This window comes from Myxocyprinus asiaticus, chromosome 4, assembly GCF_019703515.2.
Source record: "Myxocyprinus asiaticus isolate MX2 ecotype Aquarium Trade chromosome 4, UBuf_Myxa_2, whole genome shotgun sequence".
In the NCBI taxonomy this organism is placed as follows: Eukaryota; Metazoa; Chordata; class Actinopteri; order Cypriniformes; family Catostomidae; genus Myxocyprinus; species Myxocyprinus asiaticus.
This window is the reverse complement of record NC_059347.1, coordinates 39,595,476-39,621,912: the sequence shown is the minus strand read 5'-3', so window position 1 is coordinate 39,621,912 and position 26,437 is coordinate 39,595,476. Positions and strand designations below refer to the sequence as shown.

Genomic DNA, 26,437 nt, shown 5'->3' with positions numbered 1-26,437 from the left:
AACATTCTGTTCACCTCCATATGCTTCTGTTAACATAAATAGCTCAGCTCTGCTGATCAGGAAAAATCCTTTATTCACATCGATTTAATATGCAACAAAAAAGATGTATCTATGCATGACAGATGGTGATTCATGGGTGCGGAAGAATAAGGTTAGTGACTGTAATGTTGAGACAGACTTCACAGAGGATGTTAATATATTCATCTCTTGCTCTCATTGGTGTGGTGCTGTATTTAAACCAAGTTATGATAGAATGTGTACTTTGCAGATATCACAACCACATTGTATTGTTATGGTCTGCAGATATGGCCTAGGTTTAAGACTCAGTCTAACCTCTTGCCTGGACTCCTGTATCTGTTGTTCCAGCTCAGTGACACGTGTCTTCAGCTCATCCACTCGAGCCAGAACCCTGAGCCGCTCTTCCTCCAGATACACTCTCTCCTGCTGCCCCAGTACTGATGAATCTTCATGCTGACAAAGAGCAAAAGAAGAAAGAAAGATGAAGTAAAAAATCCAGAGAGACAAACATTTTATTTGTCAATTACTTGATTATTACTACAAATTGTGTATGTGTGTGTATGTACTGAGCTATAGTCAGGGTTGGGGAGTAATGAATACATGCAACGGGATTACGTATTTAAAATACAAAATTTAAGTAACTGCATTCCACTACAGTTACAATTTAAATAATTGGTAATTAGAATACAGTTACATTCAAAAAGTATTTTGATTACTTAAGTGTTTGTTGCATTTTATTGTCATTTGTTTCATTTAATATTTAGTGCTTTCAGATGGAAAAAATTTATACATATAAATGTTGTGATCCAAAGTGCATTTGAACAGCGGTGAAACACTTTCTTATGTGTTACATTCATACGAGAAGACAGAGAAGTAAGTTTGAAGTAAGTTTGGAGCAGAAGAAATAGAAATAAACCTTGTGTAAATTGTCAACTTTACGCTAAGCTAAAATACTATTTCTTTTTTCTATTTACTATCACGTGGCTTCTTGAGCGCATTGCCACAGAGACATAGCACATGTGGAGGCTTCATGCCATCCACTGTGGCATCCACGCTCAACTCACCACGCGCCCCACTGAGAACTAACCACATTATAGCGACCATGAGGAGGTTAACCCATGTGACTCTACCCTCCCTAGCAACCGGGCCAATTTGGTTGCTTAGGAGACCTGGCTGGAGTCACTCAGCACGCCCAGGGATTCAAACTAGCGAACTCCAGGGGTGGTAGCCAAAAAATGCTATTTCTAGCCATTTTACATGCACATGTTACCAGGCACGATCATATTTTTTTATCAAGAAAATTCATGTTAACTTATCATTTCTTTTTTTCTAGTCAGACCTTTGATATTAGGGCAAACATTTTATTTTTGATAATAATTTTTCCATTGTTTTCCTGTAAAAATATCTAAAAATCCTTAAAACAAGATCAATTAGATTTATCTTGTTTTAGAAACAACACTGCATAAGATATTTAGGTTTTTCAGAGAATGTATTTTTAACATGTGTATATTGTCATACTGTACTGGAGTTATTATAGTCAAAACAAGTGAAAAAAATCTACCAGTGCTGAAGAAGTAATCCAAAGTATTTAGAATACGTTACTGACCTTGAGTAATCTAATGGTATACCTTACAAATGACATTTTACAGCATGTATTCTGTAATCTGTAGTGGAATACATTTCAGAAATAACCCTCCCAATCCTGGCTATAGTTTGGGGACAAAATTGCCCTTAATAGTGAGGGAAATCTCCCTCCCTTTGGGGCCTTATGAAGATGTCTTCAATTGGTAAACAGAATTATAAAGAAAATAAAAAAAATTGTAAATCACTCAAAAAATGCAAAAAAAAAAAAAAAAAATCTTTTAGTGGCTGGGTTTGGTTTAGTCTGTAGCATTTATAATTAGCTTCATTTAAAACAACAGAAGTATATGGTATGCCCCCATTCAGAGAGCTGTGTAAACGTGTGTTGGGGGCTTAGGTTTTGCCTTCACTGTGGAGACCAAATGTCCCCACAAAGACAGTAAAGCTGAAATCACCTACATTGAGGAGATCAGCCAACAGTCCTCAAGAGCAAAACCTCCTAATAAATATAATACATAATGTCTTTATGAAAATGTAAAAATGCAACAAAAAAATAAAAGTTTCACTGTAAATAAAAAAGGTAGGCAGATGCTATTTAAATAGAAACCAAAAGCATCCTCAGTGTTAGATGCTATCAAATATCAAATATTATATCAAATATCAAATACTATTTGCACCGTTAATTAAATACTAACATACACATCACTGCAAAGTTATTATTGTGTTTATTTAGAGTCCCGCAGACACACTACACCAACCCCTACCCCTAAACCTAACTCTCCCTTACAGAAATAACCATGTTTTTACTACTGTAACCATAGTATCACCATGGTATTTTTTTAGTAAAATCATAATAACCACAAAATTAAAACATGGTTACTATATTAACACCATATTACTGTAGTAATACCATGGTTAATTGTATTAAAACTATGGCTTCCACCAAAAACATGGTTACTACTGTATTACTATAGTAAAACCATGGTTAATTTTACCTGGATTAAACCTTTCTCTCAACTCCCCGAGCTTAACAGTGACCAAATCACTGCAAGGAAATCAACCTTTATATTAATTTTTATTTATTATTATAAGTAGTATTACAGGAAATATAAAGAGTGGATATAGGAAACAGGATGGGAAAAAGTGGGACAAAAGGGGGAATCGAATCCAGGTCGTTCATACGAGAAAAACATATCTATAGCATCTTTACAGACTACGCCATTGAAATGACAAATGGGGCGCAGTTTGTCTTTAATTTCAGTGTTTCCACCAGACTATTTGTGTGCAAATAGCCATGCTGTGTGACAGGTGCTATTTACACCTAGTGCAATTAATCACTATGAAAAAGTTGCAATTGTTACCTTAAGGTTCAATCTCTACTTAATTTGATGCTTATTGTTTTAGATGGTGAAACCAAATATAGTCAGGTTGTTTCAATCATTTCAATCAATCTTGTCGACCAAGTCCACAAGAATGTAAGAACACATTGAGAAACAGCCAATGTTTTCTGAGTAGGTTTAGGGATAAAAAAAAATAAAAAAAATACAAATCATTAGCTCACTTTAAAAACAATAGGGGGAAAAAAAAATCAGCATTACCAAAAATATATAAATAATAATAATAATAATAATGATCATCATCATAATAATATGTGTGATGGAGCCACTCAGAGAATGGAAAATAAATTTGGGTTGGAACAAATGATGTCTACCTGATATTCTATAATGACCTAAATAAATGAAAACTATTTTTTATTTAATTTTTTCATTTAAGAGAGGGGGAGAGAAGAAGCTTACAATTACCCTTACAATAGAAGTGAATGGGGCCAGTTTTTGGACGGTTTATACACAGAAATGCGAAGCTTATAATGTTATAAAAGCACTTGCATGAATTCTTCTGATAAAACTTGTGTATTATTTGAGCTGTAAAGTTGTTTAAATTGTCATTTTAGGGTTACGGCATTATGTCGTCTTTGCAACGATGTTGTAAAATTGGACATAACTTTACACAGAAAAAGTTAGTAGGCGATTTTATCACACTAAAATCATGTTAACACATATTGTTTATGTCTTGTGGCTATACTTTTGAAACAGTGATGTTTTCAGATTGGCCCCATTCACTTCCATTGTAACTGCCTCACTGTAACCCAGATTTGTGCTTTTTTTTTTTTTTTTAAGAAAAGGAGGTACGAGTTGAGATACATTTTTGTGGTAATCAACATTATTCCACAAATGCTGTCGATTGAGCTTAACTTGTACTGAACCAAGAATATTCCTTTAAAGCAGTTTTTTGGTTCTATATCTGTCACTCTCTCTTTCTCTGTATGTGTGTATTCAGTCTGTTAGTCTAAAAGTGGGAGTATCTCTGATAGTTTGTGTGCATATGTAGGTATGTGTGTGTTGTACCTCCTGGTGCTGGCTCTCAGTGCTGCTACACTCCTCTTTCAGGTTTTCCTCCTCACTCTCTCTCTGTCTATGAGAGTTCTGGACTGCCAGACTCACAGGGTCAGGGCCGGGTCGCCGATCAGAGACCTCCTCCATACCTGGAAACTGCCCCGCCCTCCCTGTGTCCACGCCAACTGGTGGGTCACTCTTATTATACTCTGCACACAAATTCAGGATGGTCTCAAGCCTCTGCCTCTCCTAGAAACAAACACATATACAAGTGAAGGGTTTTGCCATGCATGCTGCTTTAAACTTTGCACAAGCCTAAGCTCACACAAAGGCCTAAAGATGTATAAACATGTAGTTAACATACACAGACATACACACACTCTTTCACTCTTTGAGGAGAACCATGTTCTAAGCTAACTGCAACTTGACACCAACTGGACATATCGAAGACATCATGTACACAGCGTACTCCTATAAGGTCACTGACTGGATTCATTCAGCGCCTAGCACATTAAACAACTTAGTATGAATTACAAAATCCCAAACATCTCATAAACATACACTTTATGACAACTTTTCTACTCTGAATGCAACCCAGTTACTGTCAATCACCCCCAAACCTCTGACCACACTCAAGCAACCTCTCACTTGCCTTGATTCTCAGCTGCTGCCATCACTCCACTAACACTTGGTGTGTGTGTGTGTGTGTGTGTGTGTGTACTTACAGGCTGCCAGAATCCCGGTCTCCTCTCATAGCTCTAGTAGTCCAACTAACTAATGCTCTAGGTACTGGGGCTCATTATATTTTACATAGACAATATCCAGCTCAGCTTGGCTAGATGACACCAGTGGCATTACTAAAATAGCATGGCAGGGGACAGTACTATCACAACTGCACAGAGAATGTACAGCCTTCCATTTCAGCTAATCAAATTCAAGAGATGAATTAAGAAATTATTTACACAAATATAATAAACATAATATAGAATGCTTTGGAAAATCCAGCTTGTAGCTGGTCCAAGCTGGTCATGAGCTGGTCCAAGCTGCTCTTTAGCTGGTCATTAGCTGGTCCAAGATGGGAGACCAGCTTAGACCAGCTACCAGCTTGTCATACCAGCTCAAGCTGGTCAAGGTGGTTTTTGGAACATGGTAGCTGGTCGACCAGCTAAGGACCAGCTTTGACCAGCTCATGACCAACTTGGACCTGTTCATGACCAGCTTGGACCAGCTTATGACCAGCTTGGACCAGCTTGTACCAGCTTGTACCAGCTAACATGTTCCAAAACACAGCTACCAGCTTAAGCTGGATTTTCCAGCAGGACAACACGTTGCTTTAAGACATGATTACAGAATTTGTTAAATGTAAAAGAACGAATTTAGTGCATTAGGTGTACAGTGCTATAAAGTCTTTATCGCTGAGCCATTATATCACAAAAACAGCCAATGGAACCTCTCGAAACATTTGCTCTTTCTTTTTTAACGAGGTCTGAACTGTCAAAAACGTCCAGACAGAGCACTGGAACAAATCAACGCAACGGGTAACATAGCAACAGCATTCTTTTCCAACAAAGAGTGTCAGCATAGCTGGTATGCATACTGAAGATGCCTCGACAGACACAGACCAACACAAAACACATGCTATTAAACCTTTTTGTGCAAAACTCACATTTTGGAACTGCTGTCCTGTGTTTGGGCACAAGGCCTGAGAAAATGGGTTTAAACCAGTTTATTAAATATAAAGTTTCTGTCTTTGTTCATGAATTTTGTGGGTACATTCAGATAATTCTATTAGACTCCTGCCAAATTATTCTGTAGGATTGTGAAACACAGCTCAAATGAATGGCAGATTTAAAAAAGAATCTCTATTTATTACTCTCTCTGTCTCTCAGCTTTTCATAAACATGCACAAAGTCTGCCTGTTGTGTGTGTATGATGTAAACAGTGTTCCACAGAGAGAGAAGGATAATTTGATCGGTTTCTCAGCTTTATCTGTGTTAAAAAAAAATTTTAAAAATTAAAAAAACATTTTTTTGAATTATATTTACTATATTTAGAACATACAGTTATTAAAGCAACTAACAATCTGTGGGGGAAAAAAGATAGAAAAAGAAAAGCTTTCATTTACTCTGATTAAATCTGTTTGGGTAAACAAAGACAAATTTGAAGTTCCTTCATTCAGAATTTGGTGCCATGTCGCCCTCATGTGGTTCTTAGTATGAAAAGCTTCTGTCTGCATTTTCATTGACTTTTCGCAGCAACACAGACAGGAACAAAAGGTAAAACGACCTCTAAAACTTTGCTACTTAGCTACCTCATAAAAGAGAGAGAGAGAAATTGAGGCACTGAACTTTGAAGACAAAGGGAATGTGTTTGCGTGTGGTTAAAAGCAGTGGTTCTTAACTAGAGGGTTGTGATGCAAAAATGGGTCACTGGTCTGTGCTGAAAAAACAATGCTAAATGCAACAAAACATAAAATTATAGCAGCAAAATACATTGGTTGATAAAATGTCAACTTTTAAAAGGGCAGAGAGAATGCTTCCAATGTTTTTTATTGATTACATTAAAGGCTGTGTGTCCAATCAAACGTCATGGTGTTTTGGAGCAAATGTATCTGTCATTTGGTAATATGGTACAAAACAATGAAACTATTTAGCCTGAAGTCTAATGTTTTAGGCTGGTAAAGCACACCTCTGATTGTGTTTATGCATTTACAAAATTGTACAAATTTCCTATTCAGTCTATGTCATGTTTAGAATTTTGCATATTGCAAAGTTCATGGAATTAGATTCTGATGTTTGATTCAAAACATTTTTGATTACTTTTTTACTATAAACAATTTGGATTTGGAGTTGGGCCACCACTTGTTGCTTGATGTAAAATCTGGATCCTGAAGCAAAACCACTTAAGAACCACTGTTTTAAAGGATACCGCTGTGATTGATTGAGAGATTGAATATGTGTGAGTGTGTATTTGTTTGTAATAAGCAAGTGATAAAAGGTGGGCGGATCTCAGTAATGCTACTGTGTGTGTGGGGGGGGGGGGGGGGGGGGGGGGGCGCTGGGAATCACAGTTTCAAGCCAATTGGGCCATGGCCTAGAACTGAGTAAACACAGAAACACATAGGCAACACGTGAGGGGATTTGAGAGTATATATGACATTTCCCCATGAGCCATTTTATCTCTTGTCTGTACTATGAGAAAAGATTACATTTAAAATGTTTTTTCCTGCTTTTTTTCTCTCGTTTGTAATTCCTCATCCCTAGTTGCTTTTGTATTTATATATTATCCTCCAAATGTTTTTGCTGTCAAAAACCAGAAGCAAAATTGCTTCCTCCATCCTCTATGAATATCACTCCTGCCCCCTCTTTAATCCCAGAATCTGTGTACGCTTGACTTACACTCACCCACTGTGAGGTCTCACCTCTGAAATGCCATTTCTGAAGCTAGCAATCAGTGTCTGTGTATTTTATGGTAATAAGAAGATTAGATAACTGCTAAATACAGGTCAGCAGTAATGTTGGGTATCTTGTATGTGGCAAAGGTTTTTTTAAAAGGTAATACGAAACTGAGAGCTGCATTAGAGAATGTTCGACGGCTTTTGGACAAAGCTGCGACTGCCTAAACAAGCACCACCTTGCCAGTTGGCACACTATTGGACAGAGCTGTGCTGTAACCATGACAACAGTGCCAGACAGACCAGAGACCACAGGACAAAGTTTAACCCAAACAGAGTGAAAGCGTGTTCATAACACAACAATGCCCCTGCCATTGTCTCGAAAAGCTGATCAGAGACTTGTATAATGGAAAATGACTTCCTGTCCTGTATTAATTTTCAGTTCTGTCTCATACTAGTATCCTAAAATAGCTTTTCTCAAGGGAATAACAGGAATGTGTCTCCTCTGTGACAGCTGCCCTACTGTACAGTATATAATTAGGCTTTTGTGTGTGTTATATTTCTCTGTGAAATGCAGCAGTACTTCATCATATAAATGCCATTAATCAGTTGGTTTGAAGCACAGAAGATGGATATAATTTCAGGAATAAATAAGATGAGTAACACAGATGATGAATAGCAATTCCGTGTGGGAATTTGAGAGGCACTGAAGGGAGTGACTGAGGTTTGTAATTGTTTGAATAAAAGAGAGATGATGTCTGGGTACAGTAAATTTAGGGGGTACTGTGGAGACAAGTGTTTCACTGAAAAAGGAGGACAGTGTGTGTGTGTGTGTGTGTGTGTGTGTGTGTGTGTGTGTGTGTGGGCCGCTTTGGGTGGTTTATGAGGACATTTTTTTAGGTTATAAACTGGTAATTACAAGGGTATTATGCTATAAATGTGGTTTATAAGAACATTTCTAGTGTCCCCATATTTCAAATCGCTTAAAAAAAAACATACTAAATGATGGTTTTTTTGAAAATGTAAAAATGCAGAAAGCTTTTATGAGGGTTAGGTTTAGGGGTAGGGTTAGGGTGTAGTATCTATAGTTCGTACATATAAAAAATCATTATGTCTGTGGAGAGTCCTCATAAGGATAGCCGCACCAACATGCACGTGTGCGTGTGTGTGTGTTAGGGCTGCAATTAACGATTATTTTGATAATCAACTAATCTAACGATTATTGCAACGATTAATCATTAGCTATAAACCGACTATTCAGCTTGTGCCCCGACTTAAAAGGTTGTATTAAACGTGCTTGCTAACAATAAAGAGGACAAAATCATCTTTTAAAAATACCACTAAATAACATTCACTGAATTAAAGGGAAAAAATACTTATGTTTAATTCAGTAAAAATTTCACTACAAAAAAATCCTATTGTTATCAAGTGTATTTGTCTTTTTTTCCATTTAAATTGTCTAAAAATCCTTAAAACAAGATACATTTACTTGAGAAGTAACATATAAGGTATTTAGACTTGCTTTAAGAGAATGTATCTTAAATATAAGTGTATTTTGTATATAAGTGTATTTTTTCACTTGGTTATACTTCTGCGAGTGCAGTAAAGACAAAATACACTTATATTCAAGATCTATTCTCTAAAGACAAGTCTAAATAACTTATATGCTGTTTCTCAGTTGAATGCTTCTTTTTTTTTAAAGGATTTTTAGATATTTTAAAATATTTTTATTTTTAATATTATATTCAACATTCTCAGATAAAAAAAAAAAATTAAAACAATCTTCTTCAGTATAGCTGCTAATTAAATGTACGTTGTTTTAGATATTTATATTGGCTGCTATACAGATATTTACAAGCCAAAACAAAAACAAATCAAAAAATTATTTTTTTTGCAGTGTATAATGGGGCAAAGACTACCCTCTCTCACCTTTTTGTTCACTTCAATCCATCTTTAACTCACAAAAAAACAAACTCTCTCTTATTAATAAAGCTGCATATTGCCAATTTTCTTCACGATAAGAAATGCACAGTGACATATATTATGATTCAATAAGTTGCCATCACGTTATAATCCAGCTGCATTAAGAGCGCGCACTCGAGGGATGAGCATCCCCGCGACAGAGTGCGCATCAGCCGGGTGCAGTTTCAATCTCTCCCCCTTAGATCGGGACACTTCGCGCAACTCATAGAAGACGTGCTGACCGCACAGAGAAATGCCAGTTTCCTTATTATTTTAACTTTAATAAAGCTATAACGCATTAAATAGAACTGCATTAAAGATATAACGCCGGGGTGTTTCCTTTAAAGACGCTCGACACGCAAGTTTAGCTTAAGCTGAGCATCAGCTCCGGCTCTGCTTATTCCACAACAAGAGTGCTTCTGTATTTACTTATTTTGTATTTTTGCATTATAATTCCCTCATAATTTGCGATCTACATCACCTGAAGCTGTTTGGAATGTATAGAGTGCATCTGGACTTGTGTGGAATCATTAGAGTTTCATATGATCTTATGTTACGTTAAAATCAAACGACTATTCGACAACGAAAATTTTGTCGACAATTTTTTATTGTCGACGTTGTCGATAACGTCGACTAATCGTTTCAGCCCTAGTGTGCGTGTGTGTGTGTGTGTTTATGAGGAGGAGGGCAGCTCAAAGCACTGAGATTGTGTTGGGTAAATATAGTCTTTGGGCAGCCACAAGTTCTACACAAGCTTTTAAGAAGGCCTCAGGAATTTACATCTGTGTGTTATTCCTGACTGCTCTATGTCTTTACCAGAAAGCTCTCACCATATAAACCCCAAAAGCTCAACCTCCAGGACTGAAATCTAACTCCACTCCAAAAGCCAATGACAGCTCAAATGCAAAGCCTGTCTCCTCAATTCTCTACAGCCATAATTAGATTCTCTATAACTTTAACCATTTAGAAGAAAAAAAAAAAACAATTGTATCACTCTCACAGTACAAGAACCAACAGTTTTAATAAAAAAATGTAAAGTGAAGGAAAACTTCACCCATGACATCTTGGGCACTTTCGGACAAAATTCTGCCCATTAAAAACACTCACACAATTGTACATACACACAAACATACAGAGCCAGTAAAAAGTTTGGAAGCATTTGAATGACAGAATATATGTTTGTCATGACCTTAAACCCTTTTTTATTTAAAGGCTTATAATTAAATGTTTGAAATTAGTATGCATATGTGCATATATATATATATATATATATATATATATATATATATATATATATATATATATATATATATATATATATATATACACACACACACACACACACACACACACACTCATTGGCAGCCAAAAGTTTGGAATAATGTACACATTTTGCTGTTTTGGAATGAAATTGGTACTTTAATTCACCAAAGTGGCATTCAACTGATCACAAAGTATAGTCAGGACATTACTGATGTTAAAAACAGCACCATCACTATTTGAAAAAAGTCATTTTTGATCAAATCTAGACAGGCCCCATTTCCAGCAGCCATCACTCCAACACCTTATCCTTGAGTAATCATGCTAAATGCTAATTTGGTACTAGAAAATCACTTGCCATTATATCAAACAGCTGAAAGCTATTTGGTTAGATTAATGAAGCTTAACATTGTCTTTGTGTTTGAGTTGCCACAGTATGCAATAGACTGGCATGGCTTAAGGTCAATATTAGGTCAAAAATGGCAAAAAAGAAATGGCTTTCTCTAGAAACTCGTCAATCAATCATTGTTTTGAGGAATGAAGGCTAAACAATGCTTGAAACTGCAAAAAAACTGATGATTTCATACAAAGGTGTACACTACAGTCTTCAAAGACAAAGGACAACTGGCTCTAACAAGGACAGAAAGAGATGTAGAAGGCTAGATATACAACTAAACAAGAGGATAAGTACATCAGAGTCTGTAGTTTGAGAAATAGACGCCTCACATGTCCTCAGCTGACAGCTTCATTGAATTCTACCCGCTCAACACCAGTTTCATGTACAACTGTAAAGAGAAGGCTCAGGGGTGCAGGCCTTATGGGAAGAATTGCAAAGAAAAAGCCACTTTTGAAACAGAAAAACAAAAAGAAAAGGTTAGAGTGTGCAAAGAAACACAGACATTGGGCAACACATAACTGGAAAAGAGTGTTATGGATCTTAACCCCATTGAGTTTTTGTGGGATCAGCTAGACTGTAAGGTGCATGAGAAGTGCCCGACAAGACAGCCAAATCTATGGCAAGAGCTGCACGAAGCGTGGGGTGAAATGTCACCTGAGTATCTGGACAAACTGACAGCTAGAATGCCAAGGATCTGCAAAGCTGTCATTGCTGCACATGGAGGATTTTTTTGATGAGAACTTTTTCTCAAATTGTAATAGTAATTTTTCACGTTATTAATGTCCTGGTTATACATTGTGATCAGTTGAATGCCACTTTGGTGAATAAAAGTACCAATTTCTTTCCATAAGAGCAAAATCTGAACATTTGGACGACTGACAAAAACACAGCATACACCCTGTGAAAAGAGGCATGTGTAAGCACAAAAAACACTTTTGGCCACCAGTGTATATATTATTTATTTATTTTTTATTTGATGAAACTTAACCTTTATACAAATACAATTGAAATGGATGTGTTGGACCAGACAGTGAAGGAAAAACCAACAAGTGCCCAGCATTTGGAAATTCCTTGAATAATGTTTATAAAGCACCCCAGAGCAGTGTTTCCTATAAAATTCTGCTTTTATAATTCTTTTCTATTTTAATTAAAATATCATATATCACTTCTTCCAAAAAAACAAAACAAAAAAATGATTGCAAATGTGTGTCTTTTACTACACCTCATAAGAACAACAAATGTAATGACTGATTTAAGTTTCAAAAACATTTAAGCAGAAGTCAAATTGGAGCAGAATGGTCTGACATATAGTATATACTGTATGTTTTATATATATATATATATTGGCAGTGTGTTTGTCACTTCATTCTATTTTCTGCAGGCAGGCTCCAGTTTTTTTTTTTTCTTTTATTCCATCCTCATTTAGTGAAGTGCTCATTAAAAACACTTTATGCATTATGCTTCCATCTAGTCTGTGTCTGAACCTGGTCTGCTATATTCGCCTTGAGCGCACTGTTTTAACTCGCTCCACTGCCTACTTCTGTTCCAGTTAGTTCACAAATTAATATGCAAATTAATATGGTGGTGGTAGGATTCCTCCACCTTAAAAGTCACAATTTAACCCCTGATTTTAAGTAACCTACAATCAGATGGACATTACTGAAAGTATAGACTTGCGGTTTAGTGAGCCAGATGTTAATTCAGTAACTGCTCTAAATGATTTAGTGAGTTAATTCAGTGAAGGATTCACCAGAGTAGTTTGGAGCAATTAAACTAACCGGCTCATAAGAGTCATTTGTTCATGAATCGGACTACACTAGTCAATCTGTATGTTTGATTTTGAGTGCAACCAACGAACACAACAGGATGGCATTATTTTGTGGTACACATTTGTTTTTGGGTTTTTTTTATCTCAACATTCAATCCAGACTACAAACTCAGAATTTGGCTCAAATATATCCTACTGTATATTTTTTGCTGTGGAGCTGGAGATTCAATAGCGGCAGAGTGCCACTGTTTAACAGTGATGCAAGAAACACTGTCGCAGATGGCACCTCGTGAAGTTTGTTAAGATGTAAACTAGGCAAAGGGTGTCTACTTTGAGGATTAAAAAATATAAGGTTTGTATTCTAGGTCATTGCATAATTTCATAGGTACGATGACTTGGTATGATAGCTTAGATTCTAAAATGTGGAAAATAGTAGTAATAAAGCATGAATAGGTGTGTCCAAACATGTGACTGATATACATACACTCATGCACTGACATACCAGCCTCTCCATCTCCTGCTCACGCATCCTTTCCTCTCTTTGCCAGCGATGGTACTCCAGTAAGTCTTCCTCTTTTTCGCTGATCTCTGATATGCTGTTCTTGCGTTCCTGTGTGCGTGGCTGGACCTGTCGTGGCTCTCTTGGGTTCTTTCTTTGGTTCCGGGGACTGGTGAGAGGAGACATCCCAGTCTGAGAGCTAAGAGCAGGGGTGAGACCAGCCCTCTGCCTACCTCCAGGTCCACCTGGCTGGTCCTTCAAAAGTCCTGATACAGGAGATGGACTTCTGGCTCGCAGCCTGCTATTTCCTACTTCTTCCTCTGTTGTGATTCGCCGTTGGAGACGAGGACTCTCTGGCACGCTCCGACCTGTTTGGCTACGAGGGGTCAGGGGAACGCTAGGTAGAGCTCCAGGGAGAACAGGCACTCCTAGGACACCTCTGCGTGCTGCCAAGGGGCTGAGAGGAGGAAGATCATGCATGCTGGATGGCTCAATGCTACGGCGGGTGGATTTGGGGCTCTCTGGATGGAAGAGTGGGCATGAGTGGGACTGGTTGGACTGAAGACTGGAAGAAGTTTCTTGGACAGAGGAGCCAACACTGGATCTTGGGCTTGAAGAGGCTGGTGAGGAAGAGATTGTGACAGACTTTAGGGTGAGTCTGGCACTGGTCTGTCTGCCCAAATCTCCAGATGCATTTGAGACAGAGCCACAAGAGGAACCATGGGCAAGGTTTGGACTCTCAGCTCCACCTCTGATCAGAGCAGTCTGGTTTCGGTATTTACAGTTTGTAGTGGGGCTTGGGGGGGTTTCAGACAAGGCTTTCCTCTGAATTCTGGGACTTTCTTGTTCCTTTAGTCCCCCATTAGAGCTGCTGGCCTTGGATGCAAAAGTGCGTGGTTGTGGCACTGGGGCCTGGACAGCATGGTTGTAGTTTGTGTAACGAGTATTAGCGGAGTCCAAACAAGCCCCTGGACTGCTAACCACAGATGGGGTGGAAAGGGAAGAGAAAGGAGGACTGCTATTTTCATAGCTGGAGCTTACAGACATAGCACCAGGACTGGTTGGAGGAGAGACAAGACTGTGGCCACCCCCGTTGAGCATGGAAGATTGTGAAATGGGGAGGCGTATTTGTTTATGGTGCTCAGAAGAAGAAGCCTGGGCTTCTTCCATAGACAAAGAGTTCATAATATCATGGAGGTCTTTCTCAATAGAGCGGACAAGAGTGCCATGAGTTCGCTCATGCAAAGGAACATGGTTTCCATTGAGCTGGCCATGGGCTTCTGTGGAAAATACAAAGCATCAATTTTAATTATCTTTAATGTCAAAATTATATGACACCATGTCACAGAAACAGATACAGTATATACACATACAAATATGAAAACAAATAAGCACACACATACCTAATACTCTTACTCACAACATTTTTACAACAAGAAACAAAACACTCCCCAATCTCTGAAAAGTGTATTTAAGGAAGGGTTTTACATCCATGTTCCTTTCTTCCATTGTTAAATAATAAATTGAGACATGTAATTTCATTTGGTCTCTCACTGCAATGTAATCAGATGAGGATTTGAAAATTCTATATTTAAAACCGACTGGACCTTATTTCACTCATACCACATGTGTTGTACACCCATGCAGGATAGGGCTGGGCATAATGCATGCAAACAAACACCTCCCCCACCATTTCTACACTCAAACTGGGACTGGGTGTGGCGCTTAGCCCACAGACTGTGGATGGCAGGCATCCCACCCTCGGTACAAAGGTCAGGGCGGACAGAGAAGAATAGAGCCTGAATTATGACATGACTCATTCTGCAGACTCTAGACCAGCTGAACGCATTGAATATAGTGCACTCTCTGTAGCCAGAACCACCAATGCACTAACACCACAATAAACACGTTATTTTAGTCAGTGCCATGGCGCAGTGGGTAGAGCATGTGCATAGGCTAAAGACCTGTTAGCTCACGGGGATGCAGATTAGAATAGAGTCTGCGTCACATCCCTATCCCATTACCTCCCTATCTCTCCCAATTAGGTCTCTTCATTCCTCGGTTAAAACCAATTAAAAAAAAATATTATTTTATCATCCACAATCGATTTCTGAAAAGTGAAATTACAATAATTTCTTATTAGTATAACTTTGGAAGCTAGAATCATAAATGTTGGAGGTATGGCCTATCAGTTAGACACACATGCTCAAGATACCTTTAGCCAAGGTGCTCATGTGGGAGACCTAAATTTGAGTCTGTCTTGCACACAAATCCCATTCCTCCCTCTTGTTGAAAAAGTATACAATTCTACATAAATAAAGTTTGATGTGAAACCTGAATAAAGAACCATCCAGCCATCATTAAATGTCCAGTAGCTTAATATTTACCAAAAGACACAGTAGCTTTTCTGAAAGGAAAAGACTAAATTATGTGCTATTACAGGAAATTTAAAAGTGCAGACCAGCACCTTACATTAAACCAAAGTATACACTGTTTAAAGCTGTTTTTGAACTTATAATTAAATACCACCATGAATAGGGTCAGTCACTTAAACAATGATGCAACAGAACTCTGACTAGTCCTCTGCACCTTGCAGTTTACACCCTCACTGGCCCCACAACAATGTGATTTTCAGTGTCCTCATGGTGTCACACTCCTTCAAATGTCCGATGTGGTGCACAAGGAATTTAAACCAAACAGGGTCAAAGCCAAGGTCACAAAGCAGGGACTTTCCAGCAGTTTATAAAGTGCCTGCGGCCATTCAAATTCCCATTCTTTTCAAAGAAGCTATTTCTCCTCCTAGGATCTCACTTCCTGGTTTCGAGATTATCATCTGATAGGACAGCAATGCTGAATGAGTGAGTGCAGTGTTTAAATGGGCAAAGATACAGCAGGAGTTTTCTCCAATAAAATGGGTATTAACGGACAAAGAGGTGGGATTAGGCTGAGTTATTTTTGGCAGATTTGTGTCAACTGAGCAGTGTCTGAAACTTATTATAATTATCTAGTGTACAATGCTTCTCTGTACCCCTTTTCCTATAACATTTAGTAATTAAATTGGCGAAATGTGTCAGTACTTACAAATGTAGCTCGCTCTTTTTTTCTGAATGCCTTCAAATTTCCTATATATAGAGTACAGAGCAATTGGCTGATTCTTTAAAGGAACAGTCCAGCATGATTTTGTTAATGCATGTATACCTGTGTGATTCCTGTAAGCACTGGTAAGTCCAGGGTTTCCACCTGGCATCAAACTTTTCATCCTGAGAGCCTCCTCTGGGTGGTTAAAGCGGAAAAAGGACGACTGACCAAAACACAGCATACACCCTGTGAAAAGAGGCATGTGTAAGCACAAAAAAAAACAAACAAAAAAAAAACATTTGAGATTGAGATTGAACACACATAACCTTCTATAGTGGAGATGCTGGTAAATAAGCCAGGAAAAATTAAGGTTCACTGTAAGAAATGTTTTGTCAGGTAACTTAGCCTACAAAATCTTGCTTCATGTGTTAACATTTAAATCAACTGGTATCGTTCAAGTAAAAACAAAAAAAGAGTAATATGACAGAATTAACCGAACTAAACATTGTCCTTACTTAAAGAGAATTTATGCTTCTAAGTTCTGTATAAAGAGGTAATTGCAGCTTCATAAATATGGCTTAACATTATTCTATCAAGGTAATCTATATAGAGCATCTAAATGAAATAACACAGTGGTGTGGATGAAACAAAACAAAGCCAAACAAAGAGCAATCAGTGTAAGTTACACGCACAGTATTCTGGGGATATATTGTCTAGCCTGAATCTGTCTTGCCATAACACTGAGTTCGAAGAAAGAGATTGAACTGATTTGATATAGAAACACAAAAATACACACATACACAGATATCTCCTACATGTTCACAGCACTTTGTCCTCTGGCCTTACGGAAGTGCAGTGATAAATGGGACAGAGGGATCGATGCAGAGTCTGTCAAAATGCCAGTGAATTATGATTCAGACTTCCATTTCATAATGAACACTGGCACAGAAAGCACGGACAGAATATAAGATCAGTATGACTCATTGCGGACTTACGGTACAGTAAAGTGGGGGACAGGATATGACTGGCAACACTTACATTGACCTCTATTTAATGCATACAGTTATTCAATAGTCCACAAAAAAAAAATGTATACCCACACTCTGATGCCTGGGTCATCTCTGTGCTTATGTCAATCTGTCATTGTTTCTGAAATTAATATCGAAATGAAATAGCTTCCCTTGTTGTGAGCATGTCAAAAATGAATTTCATTCTGTGGTCCTTACCCTGATAGCACTTCACCCAGACATCTATTTGATGTGTGTGTGCACAGTAAATCTAGAAGACATTTTGTTTTTTTATGATTTTTTGCTCATCTGCAGTAGGTCTAAAAGACGTTTCCTCTTGGATGTCAATAAGACATTCAGCAGATGTCTTTGAGACGTTTATGATTTAGAATGTTTGTAAATCAGATCTTTCAAGATGTTTAGTATAGATGTTAAATGAAATGTGATACTTTCTAGATGAAAAGATCTAACAGACATCTCAGAGACTTCTGGGTGGACTTTTCACATAAATGCAAGGTAGATTGCCCTCTTCATAGGAAAGTGATGTGTCAATTCAATAAGACAAAATATTAATTTTGTAGACTTTTGTTAAATGTGCATCAGGTCAAATCAGTGACTACTGACTATCACCTCTATTTACACAATGAAAGAATGAACAATCACCAGGGCATATGGCACAAAGAGCATCAGAGGGGTCAGGCTGGGCATGATGAGGTCAGAAAGGGTTTTAAAGCAATTCAGGATGAAACACAAAAGATGTAGCCGAGGAAATATACTACATAGCTGTTTTAGCTCACACAGCATTGTCAAATTAAAGAAAATGCTCAGTAAGTAATGTGTTTTGAAGGAGATGCTAAAAAGTGTTTTAAAACATAAATGTCGGATAATAATAAAGAATTATTAACTAACTGACAACCGATACCACGATCACAATGTACAAACATTTGCATTAGAGGGTTACAGTTTATAAGATAAGCTATTTTCAAATAACTATAGCAGCTTGAGCCAATAAATACCTAGTTCTATATATATTTAATATCTCTGATAAGGCCCATAATTTAACACATTAAAGTGATGAGTAAACTTTATACAGCATTCAATGGTTAATCAATAACTACAAGGTAACGACTTTTTCCTGCCTACAAGGCGACTGGATAAAGCGCAAAATATGGAAGAAAAAGCAATTTCACCTACCAGATTTAGAAAACAAAACTCATAGTTATATCCAATCGATTAGAAGAACCACTGAGAAACGGCGACGAGTGTGTTCTTGTAGTAACATACGTGTTGTGTAGAGTAGAAGCGCTGCGCGTGTCCCTGTCCGCAGCTTTTGTGATGTAAAGTGCGCGCGCGCGTCCACTCCGTGACTTCTGCTAAAACACAAAACAGCGCAGCTGTCACCTGCCCGACTGTCATCACATCACCATCCAAAAGAAAAAAGAAGACGAAAAGAAGCAGTTAAGTGTCCGGCATTTAAGGAATTAACGGTAGAAAAGTAACCTCCTGTGTCAAAACTCTAGCCAGTAGTGTAGCCTACTTCGGGGATGCTCAAAGAAATACACACGTTACAAGCATGAAGTCTGTTCAGGACTGTAGAAACCTCCAGCCTCATAAACACAAACGTATTTTGAAGTCGCATGGGTGGCACCGGCACGCTGTACAGCTGTCCTCACGCGGGCTGTCTCATGGTATTGTCATGCACAGATTGTGAGCAGGGGGCGGGCTGCAAATCAGCCCAACTGGGACAATAATATCACTATTGCTGCTTATTACTTGAGCTGGTAGGAAATCAATTACTCTTAGCTTAACGTCAGAAATATATGCTTAAAAATGCATTACTTTTTCACCAGACACACATAGGACCTCCCATTCAAGCCTTGTAATATGTAAACTTAAAACACATTTGTTTATAAATAACAGCTAATAATAAGATAAAATGCTATTTTAGAATCTAAAATAACCAAATTTGCAATTTCTGTATCATTACAATTCCCCAGTCCAGTGTATAGAACGTATATGGTTCAATGTGTTTCCAAACTAGACTGCCTGAAATAGCGTAACAGAGCAGGGCGAGGTCAAGTTCTTCAACGAGATCATTCAAACAAACCCTCTTCATTATCTTTGCACAATTTCCTGGTCCCATGTATAACACAAATTCGGACTGATGTGATTCCAAAGTAGACAGCCTGGAATAGCTCAAAAGTGTAGTGCCAGGTCAAGTTCAAACAAACCCTTATCAAGCAAACACAAAGTGATTACACAAGAGGTTACTTTTTCATTAAAGTGCAAAAATCTTGGCATCTTACCTGCGCTAGAAATGGCAAATATTTGATATAGAGACCGGTATTCGAGCAAAGCCTTCTCTCTTTTTTACCTATATGACTTCTATGTTTAGAACCATGCAAACTCCAGTCTGATAATAGCTGGAAAATTTATCCGTTGGAGACATAATCCACTTGATGACTAAGTCCAACACACTCTCACAGCGAAATCGTCAGGATTCGTACGACTTTCTAAATTTGCCTAATTTGTATGATATCGTGCGACTGCACTCGTTTGAATTCCTACAACTTTCACTACAGCCAATGACGTCGCTGGACATCGTTTCCATCTAATGCGTGACAGTTACTTGCTTCTGTCACACACAACAGCTTCGTATCATGTTTACACACTCTACTGATTGGTTAAGTTTAGATAAGGGGTTTGGGTAAGGGCATAATATTAATAAGTATGTCCTAAACGCCTCGTGCGCGGAACTCGCACTTTTTTCCACATTAGACATCTGGGAATTTGAACGTGATGAAGTCGTACAAGTTTATGTGAACAACATCGTGCGACACCATATGAAATAGCCAACTCATAAATGATGATCGACTTTTCATGAGACCGGGTTGCAAAGTCTCTTGATGGAAGTCTTGATGGAAGGCTGAATTTATTTATTAACTGTCACCAGAGTTTAAGGCAACCAGTTGAAAAAGAAAGTAAAAATCCCAAAGAAATGAACTTCAGTGACAAAGAGAAGTCAAACAATCAGCCATTCTAAAAAAAAATATGTGCCTTTGTTTAACAAATTAATAAAAATAAAAATAAATTTTTTTAATTTAAAAAAAAATAACGATGCAGTTCTCCTCAAAAGAGTGAGAATTGGATATTCTACATTTCACATGCTCACATTTTGAAACCTATATTTAACAGATTTGGAACAACAAGGAAATTAGTTTGAGAGTTAACTTAAAAACCTAGATCAACTGCAAACTTTTCCCAAAAAATAACCAATTGCTAACCTTGTGTGAGTCTAGCAGGCTTGGTAACGCTTAGGCCATCCATTGAGCACTGATTTCCACAGGGGTACAGGGTGATGGCTCCCCCCACATTTTCAATGTAGCAGTGTTGAGCAGTGACACCCGGACCCTGAATGTTAATATCTGTGTTCCCATGGCCAAGTGTCGTCTTCCCTGCAACATGTCATGTAGATTCAGTTTATTGACACTGACTATTGAAATAATCAATGCATTGAAAACTACATTTCCTATCATTTCTACAAAAGTTTCTGCAAATGCATGTAAAACTTCATTGATTGGACAAGGGTTTTGGAAAAAGTGTTCTGAAACAATTCTGAAGAACTGATTTTTTACCACTAATTTTCAGTAAGATGAGGCTCTTGGTCAAACTTGGGCAAACAAACAAGCATAAAAGACATACAATAGTGTGATTAGCTACTTTAAATAATTAGTGTAAGAAAACAACGTTGGAACAATCATATGAAATGCTTGTGGTACTACTGCAGGTTTGTGTCCTTTTCTCTGTCAAAGCTCATTTCAAAGACATGACAGACACTCCCCTCCTCCAGTGGCCGGCCCTGTCTGAGCTATTTCATTCAAAGTATCTAAGAAGCAGATGTGAGTAAAAAAGCCATAACCCAAGTCTATTGTGAGCATAGACGTGACAGAGACAGTGGTGAGAAAATAGTTACAGAGTTGGGTCTGTGCTGCACTTTAGATTGAAGATTACCACAATTCATTGTATTAAAAAAGCTTTTCAGTCAGTCATACACATGCCCTTAGACAAATGTGCATGCTCTCACTCAAGCACACTCAGTAAAGCAACAGGGGGTTGTGTCAAAGTCAGGTCGTAACCCCATAATTCTGTCTCCAGCTCTAAAGCCACTCCCAGTGTGAATGCATTTTACAAGAAACAGCTGAAACAATCTGTGAAATAAGGTCATATCTTGGAAATCTGTTTATTTGCTGTGTCCTTTAATTGCATTGAAGTAATACTTGTTAATGGTGAGTCTATTTTACAACAGCAATCAATACAAAATAGATCCATCAATTGATAGACTACAACTATCTTTCTGTATTTGGGTAGTTGACATGAAATGTCCTACGGTGTGACATGCTATACTCCACCTAAAACTATTTTAAACAAAATTTTGCTTATTTTTTATAATTATTATGCATGCAACTTTTATGGCATCATTACTCGAGAAATTATGGAATATTCCCACTTTTAAAAATGTATTTGTCAAACCACTGAACCTTTTAAAATTAACAAGTGAAGACAAAAAGGGGCTTAAAAATGGCACAAAAAAAAAAAACGTATTAAAATGACTAGTTACAGGATCTAAAATATAAACATACCCTTATACTGTACAGTCATAAAAATGTAACCTAAAACCTTGATAATGATAAAAAGAAAAATCCATGTAAACATTATGCGTCAAGTAATTTTAAACATGAGTGCTGGACATCTTGTGTATTCAGTCCCTCACAGCATATAAAATGTTTCGCTAATGGATAGTGCACTACATCCACTTCCTCTTGGATTCATTCTTGCTCTCATTCTTCATCAGTGTCAGGGGAGGAGAAGTCCTCTATTTGTCATTCTTTATGAGATAAAGCACAGCCAAGCTATGAGGACAGTACAGTGAGGTTTGTCCTCTCTCATGAACTTCCTATACCCATCACAGCACAAACACACACACACAGAGAGATACTGATCTTAATTTGGAGTTCCCAATTTCTCAATTGGCATCTCCTCTGCAGGGAGATCATAGAATTAGGGCCAGAGAATTTGAAATAAGCATTGCCACTAAACACAAATTACACAACAAACCACATCCTTAGTCAAATAATTGTGTCTGGATCTATTCTCAGGTACAGAGTAGGTAGAATCTGGTAAGGATACTTTATAAGGGTGTGTATTATACTAAATTACTTTATAGTAAGCTGATAGAACTCACCCTCTGGCAAGGGCAGTAGAGTTATAGCTGTACTCAGACGGCCACTTCCCAAGCTGACAAGATGGGGTCGTTCTGCCTGGACTTTGAGAGTCTTGCCTGTTTCAATGAGGTCCAGTGGTGTGCTCTGTATACATATTAAGAGAATACAATGGTAAACCTACTATGAACAGCAAGTGGGGTCCAAAGAGTTGAAGGAAGCCATTAAAAGCTTTAGAAAAACAGTCAATTTTCTCTGTTGGATCTTGCTGCTCCAGATACTGTAGCACAGAAGCAAGAGTATAAACAAAGACCAACAAATTTAATCGTAAATCAAACAATTTACTTGCCACAGTTTTAATAATGACTCCTATTTCACAACAGCAATCCTTTTACCACCTGTACTCTTTTGGATCACTGCTCAAGGTTCCCAAAACAGGATTAGTCTAATTTATTTAGGGCCATTGAGTTCTGCAGGGACAGGCTAAAAGGCTAACTGGGATAAATGGGTTTAGCTCCATCAGGTACCACCATGCAGTCTAAGAGGCTAACAGGATTTAGTTGTTAGATGAAAGACAAGTGACCAAGCCCCGATAAATGACCAAAAGAGGAACATATTCTTTCTCAACATGTCACAGTTGGAGGTTCTCAAGGACAGCACAAGGATTATTTTCTTGGTAAATCACACTGTGGCATGGGGGGCGTGGTCATGTGTTGGTCTGCGGGAGAGGGACCTGTGTCGTAATTATCTCTAACACCAGTCTCTCATTTAGTGATGACGGAGGGAGACCTGAAAAGGCACACCAGAGCATCAGAGAGGGGACAGCATGACCAGAGAACACGACAGCCCTGAACCGAGAGAGTGTTAACTATTTGGAGTGCTTTCATTTATTTAAAAAATATTTCTTTGTTATCGATGGTAACCATCGATTGTGTGTTTAAGGAGAAGAATAAAAGGACTGACCTTGAATCTGCTTCGTTGTCTCCTGACTCCTCCATTGCACACGAACTAAGATCCTTTACACACACTTTCTTCTCTCTTTGAGAGTTGTGAGGCATTAATGTTTTTAAAAGGAAAATAATATATTTTACTTCGTTTTATTTATTTATTCTTAAAATTATGTTACAAATCACGCAGGCTATGATGCACTAGAAAGGATTTTGGGAAACTGAAGTCAAGGGGGAGCAACCAGTGGCTGATTGTCAGTTGAGTAATAAAGGGTTTGGAAATTTCGCATGACTACTTTCATCATCTAGGATACAAAACTATGCTTGCACAGGAACTTTTCCCAATGGGCCAGTCGACTCGAAATCAAATTTATATACAAAATAAATATTCAAAGATTTAAAGGGAGAAAAACTTCCAACATCATCAGGCCAGCCAATTTATGTTGCAGTGGCAGATCCTGGTGTTAAGGACATAAGCAAATGCAACCCTGCAGGAAGCTTTGATGCACGTATAACCAGTCCTGCTTGACCCGCTCAGAACGGGATTCAAACTGGCATCTCCGGCATGGGAAACAGGTGCGCTAACAGGAGGCTAAAGCCCCTAGCGTCAGTCATTAGTGCACCTCTTGAGGCCAGGAAAGTGAGGTTTACACACTGCACAACTACCTACCAGCTGGCTACCCTTACACACGCTCTTTCTCATATTCATGGAAGTTGAATGGAATTAAAAATAATTAAAAATGAACAGCAAAACTGCAGTCTAGAAACACAGCTTCCAATAACAATGTATGAAGTTGGGGCCTGGGTAGCTCAGCAAGTAAAGACACTGACTACCACACCTGGAGTCACAAGTTCAAATCCAGGGCATGCTGAGTGACTCCAGTCAGGCTTCCTAAGCAACCAATTGGCCCAGTTGCAAGAGTGGGTAGAGTCACGTTGGGTTAACCTCCTCATGGTCGCTATAATGTGGTTCTCACTCTCAGTGGGGCGCGTGGTGAGTTGTGCGTGGATGCAACGGAGAATAGCGTGAGCCTCAACATGCGTTAGGTCTCCGCGGTAACGCACTCAACAAGCCACATGATAAGATGTGTGGATTGACTGTCTCAGATGTGGAGACAACTGAGATTTGTCCTCCACCACCTGGATTGAGGCAAGTCACCACACCACCATGAGGACTTAGAATGCATTAGGAATTGGGCATTCCAAATTGGGGAGAAAAAAAAATAACAATGTATGAAGTGATTAAATGTCACAGTAGTTTGTTTTAGCTCATATCGTATGCTGTCATCTCCTGATATTAGGGCTATATGATCCTGCCATTTTTGTCTGGTTTTAATTTGTGATGTTGCAGGATTATGACAGTTTCCTCCACCTCTCTATCAGGTTGTCCATGTGCTTTTTTTCCCTCTTTCCCTCATGTTTCCCAAAGGTGCTGCTCAGCAGCACAGTCAGCGTTGTCATGGCAAAACTGATGTGCGCTGCTTGTGATTATTGGCATCACCTGTGTTCAAGCTTCCCTTCTTTTTTATATTCTCTCCTTTGTCTTGTCTTTACCATCAGTTCGTTGTGTTTGTTCAGTCTCCAGTTCCGGTCGTGTTGTTTGTATCCTGTCTTCTTATCCAGTCAGTTCGTTCTCAGTTTCTTTCGGTCTTGTTTTGTTTTTTCTCCATAGTGAGAGTTATTGTTTCCTGTTTCCTGTTAGTTTTCCTAGTCTGTTTGTTTTCAGTTCTATTTTTGTCTTATCTTTTATTTCTCCCTAGTGAGTTTTGTTTGTATTTTGTTGGTTTTTCGTTTCAATAAAACACCTTTCATTGCTATCCTGCATCTGGGGTCCTTCCTCAAATATATTGTGACAGCTATGAGACAGCTCCACACTTTCCATTGTTCTCTGATATTTTTTTTCTTCCCCAAACTGTTACGTGAACTCACTTCCGCTGTGCAATTTTTCATGTTTCTTTAGTGTGTTTAGTTATGTTTACAAATGTTTTGTTGAATCACAATTCACAAAGAGTGGTGGTGGCATAGTGGGCTAAAGCATAGAACTGGTAAGCAGAAGATTGCCGGTTTGATCTCCACAGCCACCACCAATGTGTGCTTGAGCAAAGCACTTAACTCCAGATTGCTCTGGGGGATTGTCCCTGTAACAAGTGCACTGTAAATCACTTTGGATAAAAGCCTCTGCCAAATGTAAGTTAACTATAGTGAGGTTAAAAAAAGTGCATTAAGCACTGTTTAAATTTAGATGCATATTGTTTATGAGAATTGTGCTGGGGTGCAAAAAAATCTGGTCTTCATGTCCTTAATGCAAAATATATTTGCAGAATTATTATTATTTAGATTCACTCTTAAAGCTCAGACACTCACCTGTAGCACCTGATGAGTCTGGCGGCCATGTTCTGGAACATTGTGATTCAGCCTGTCCATGTCTATGGAGTTATCAATCACTTCATGACACTCATTAAGATTCTGCTGGAAATAGAGAGATAGAGAAAGATTATTTTAAATATCCATTTATCTTTAATGTTCATCTCATAAAAAGTGTGTGAGTTTCAAGTAATGATCCATAATTACAATACATGTTTGTTCTATATATATAAAACAAACAGATCATTAGAATGAATAAGTGGATCTGGCAGTTTCACTTAAAGCTTTTGCCTTTGATCGTCTTAAAGGAATAGTTTTCACTGTTACAACCCTGTGCGTGATGCTATTTTTTTGTCCACCAGATGGCGTTGTCTCTTCCAGGGTGGAGTTTAGGAGTGCGTGAGAGCTGGAATGAGCAGCCAATAAAAAGGCCCTTCTCCCCAGTGTGTTGGCCTCCCCTCACCAGCACCTTGATTTTTTTTTCTGCTTTTTTTGTTCTTTGTTTTTTATTTCCTTTTTACATATTTAGATTTTGTTACTTTGACTTTGA

At 38.2% G+C, this 26,437-nt stretch overlaps 1 protein-coding gene and 1 long non-coding RNA gene across 10 annotated transcripts in view; one reads left to right on the top strand and one right to left on the bottom strand.

Annotated features, from left to right (window-relative positions):
* phldb1a (pleckstrin homology-like domain, family B, member 1a) overlaps positions 1 to 26,437 on the bottom strand; it is a 61,111-nt gene that overhangs the window by 22,152 nt on the left and 12,522 nt on the right. For 5 of the 8 annotated variants that reach the window (XM_051695959.1, XM_051695957.1, XM_051695961.1 and 2 more), the window contains exons 2-8: positions 25,888 to 25,992; positions 22,600 to 22,723; positions 20,642 to 20,812; positions 16,471 to 16,596; positions 13,276 to 14,552; positions 4,005 to 4,241; positions 334 to 471 (exon numbers count right to left, since the gene is read on the bottom strand). In XM_051695959.1, coding sequence (XP_051551919.1) covers positions 334 to 471; positions 4,005 to 4,241; positions 13,276 to 14,552; positions 16,471 to 16,596; positions 20,642 to 20,812; positions 22,600 to 22,723; positions 25,888 to 25,947 — 2,133 coding nt within the window. In that variant the 5' untranslated portion in view covers positions 25,948 to 25,992. Of the gene's footprint in view, positions 1 to 333; positions 472 to 4,004; positions 4,242 to 13,275; positions 14,553 to 16,470; positions 16,597 to 18,551; positions 19,009 to 20,641; positions 20,813 to 22,599; positions 22,724 to 25,887; positions 25,993 to 26,437 lie in introns of those variants that run through there. The other 3 variants (XM_051695960.1, XM_051695958.1, XM_051695963.1) reach the window with 2 other exon arrangements.
* Positions 29 to 26,437, top strand: LOC127439702 (uncharacterized). Of its 2 annotated transcripts, none has more exons than XR_007897010.1 (4): positions 29 to 151; positions 367 to 504; positions 4,047 to 4,180; positions 26,250 to 26,437. It is a non-coding gene; the product is annotated as an uncharacterized LOC127439702 (long non-coding RNA). The 2 variants fall into 2 exon arrangements; XR_007897009.1 differs by lacking the exon at positions 26,250 to 26,437 and adding an exon at positions 23,349 to 23,525.